This window comes from Elephantulus edwardii, unplaced genomic scaffold, assembly GCF_000299155.1.
Source record: "Elephantulus edwardii isolate Elephantulus edwardi_28Jun2011 unplaced genomic scaffold, EleEdw1.0 scaffold02057, whole genome shotgun sequence".
In the NCBI taxonomy this organism is placed as follows: Eukaryota; Metazoa; Chordata; class Mammalia; order Macroscelidea; family Macroscelididae; genus Elephantulus; species Elephantulus edwardii.
In genome coordinates, this window is record NW_006401807.1 from 1 (window position 1) to 2,980 (window position 2,980).

General features: G+C 39.4%; 1 protein-coding gene across 1 annotated transcript; it reads right to left on the bottom strand.

Annotated features, from left to right (window-relative positions):
- Positions 1 to 1,777: 1,777 nt before the first annotated feature.
- LOC102859031 (olfactory receptor 52M1-like) lies at positions 1,778 to 2,731 on the bottom strand. The gene has a single exon (XM_006903479.1). The coding sequence runs from the start codon at positions 2,729 to 2,731 to the stop codon at positions 1,778 to 1,780; it is 954 nt and encodes a 317-aa protein (XP_006903541.1).
- Positions 2,732 to 2,980: the final 249 nt, after the last annotated feature.

A 2,980-nucleotide genomic window follows, 5' to 3' on the forward strand; every position in this document is an offset into this window, starting at 1 on the left:
TGGTGCTGCCAATTGGCCCAGTGATGAAAATCTTTGTCTTGTTGATGTTAAGCTTCGGTTTAAATTGAAGATGGTGGTCCTTGAACTCCTGCAGCAAATATTGTGTCATTTGTTTTATGTCTAAGAAATTGAATGACTTTAGGATTTTGAGGGTTTTTTAAAAAAAAAAAACAAACCATCTCTATAATCTTGGTTTCTTCATCTGCAAAGTTGTGTGTTGTTATGGTATAGTAATTACTTCATAATACCTTAAGGTTGATCATGAAAATTATATCAGTAGGTTTCAACCAATCCTAAATAGCAGTACTTTATCTAAATTAACATTTTTCTAGGTATTAAGCAAATAATTAGGGAGCTCTGGTGGCCTACTTGCAAGAAGCTGTGCCACAATCCTGAAGGCACGTGGTTCGAGGCCACAAGCTGCTCTGCAGAGAATGGGCACTCTCCTCCCGTGTGATTAACTGCCTCTGAAAACCCACTGGAGAGTTTCCTATGGGTTGGTTCCAATTCTAAGATACAACAAGAAGCAAATAATTTATCTAGATAGTAAAGTGCTATTGTTGTTGTTAGGTGCCGTCAATGAATCTAACTCCTAGTCACCCTTTGAACAACAGATCTGATCCCGGTCCTATCCTCATCCTCATCATTTCTGATATACTTGGGCCCACTGTAGGGGTCATTGTCAATCCATCTGGTCTTCCTCTCTTTAGCTGACACTCTACCTTTCCAAGTATGATGTCCCTCTCCAAGGAATAGCCTCTCCTAGCAACATGTCCAAAGTATATAGACAAAGCTTTGTCATCTTTACCTCCAAAAAGCAAAGTCAATGCTAGTTCCTATAAATTCTAGAATTCATAACTTTACTTTGGATTGATCTATTTTTAAGAACACGGTGATTATAAACAGGGATCCTACAGAAGAATCAAAGTTTTGTGGAGGAGGGCAGTAGGGATGGCTATTTCTATGGGAAGGGCTATGTTTATTTCTTTCCACAGAGCCCTCCCCAGCTTTAGGTCACCTGATGGGAGCAGGCCTATAGGAAATACAAGAATAATGCTTTTATGAAAAATTTTGTCTATTTTCCTTTCCTTGAGCTAGTAATTTTTTTTTCTTCTGAATGGCTATTTTCATCATACCTTGATGATCATACGGTAAAACTATTTGTAGATTTATTAGTAAAATAGTTTTAGCCACATCCCAATTTTCAAAGGCTTAACATGTAAAGAACATTGCTCGTTAGCAAAGACCACTTTGATTAAATGATCCAGTTTTTAATATTTACTCATTAAAATGTGCTCAGAAAACAGAGCTTTAGTAAAAGTTTAATACATAGTATTAAAGATAAATAAACTTGAAACACAATATTTTAGTTAGGTAGCATAAGTAATTTTATATGCAGTTTATAAAACAAGACTGTTGTATTCTTTTTCCTGATGTATAAAATATATATAATATTAACTACCTCACATCTCTATACTTGTGTCTGATACTAGCTGTCGTTTGTGTTACTGTTGTTGTTCTTGTCATTGTTAATGCTTTATCTCTCTTGCTCAGATATCTTTTAACATAAAAATATTAAATATAATCTTCACTCCTTAGAATTGAGAATTGTACACTATTTCTTACAATTCCTTTGGAACTACAAAATTTGAAGACCACAGGTCCTAAAATCTCTGATCACTTGAAAAGTTCCCATTGGGGAAGCAAGCTCACTTTTAAATAAAGATCTAAGAACCTTCTTCACGAGCATATCTGGAAGGTAAGTGGGAGGCAGTAGTCATCTGCTCTTCATCTCTACCTTCAGGATTTGGAGAAGTCTCTCTCGAATCTGCTTGGTGCGGACAGCATAGACAATAGGATTGAGGATTGGAGGGATGAGAAGATAGAAGTTAGCCAGCAGCGTGTGTACTGGAGGAGATACATGGTGACCAAATCGGTGAATAAGAGAAGAAACAGCAATGGGTACATAAAAAATCAGGATGGCACAGATGTGAGAACCACATGTCCCTAGGGTTTTAAGCCTGGCCTCAGGGGTGGCAAGCCCCATCACAGCCCTGAAAATCATTACATAGGAGGCAGCGATGGCTGCTGAGTCCAGAAGCAACACCAGAAAGCCAATGCTCAATCCATATACATTGTTAACCCTGCTGTCACCACATGTCAAAGTAACTACTGCCATATGCTCACAGTAGGAGTGGGAGATTATCCGGGACTTGTAAAGGGGCAGCCGAAGGCGAATCATCAGAGGCAGAGGTGCAATGTAGAGTACCCCACGGAGAAGAGCAGCCAGTCCCAGACGAGCCACCAGCGCACTGGTGAGCACTGTATTGTGATGTAATGGGTCACAGATAGCCACATAGCGGTCAAAAGCCATGGCAAGAAAAATGCCTGACTCAACAGTGGCAAAGCAGTGGATGAGGAACATTTGGGCCAAGCAGGAATCCAGTCCAATATCTCCAGCACCAAACCAAAAGATTCCCAGCAATTTAGGCATAGTAGAAGTGGACAGAACCAAATCAATGACGGCCAGCATACCCAGAAAGAAATACATGGGCTGGTGCAGGCTACGCTCCACCCTTACCACTGCCAGGATGGTCACATTCCCCACCACAGCCACTATGTACATGGAGCCAAAGGGGATGGAGAGCCAGATATGCAAGAACTCCAACCCTGGGATGCCAATGAGCTGAAAGGAGCTGGGTGTCCAGCAGACATTATGAAAAGTGAGCATGGCTATTTCCAATAATGTAAATGGATATGTCCCCAGGTGCAGCAGAACTCTTTTTCTCTCTGGAAGTGAAAGAAAAGCATATTTTTACTCTTAGGCCCTATAATAAAGAACAAGATTTTTTGTTTGTTTGTTTACCTAAAGAGTTTGTTCTTATTTTTTTCCTTTTCCATTTACAATTTTTTTAATTATTATTAAATTTTATTAGTTTTCATGAGGTTTTGGATTTCCATTCATTCATTGCAGCACTTT

Bases quoted from the DNA above. Each gene is read 5' to 3' on its own strand.
- LOC102859031 (XM_006903479.1), bottom strand. From the start codon at position 2,731: ATGCTCACTTTTCATAATGTCTGCTGGACACCCAGCTCCTTTCAGCTC.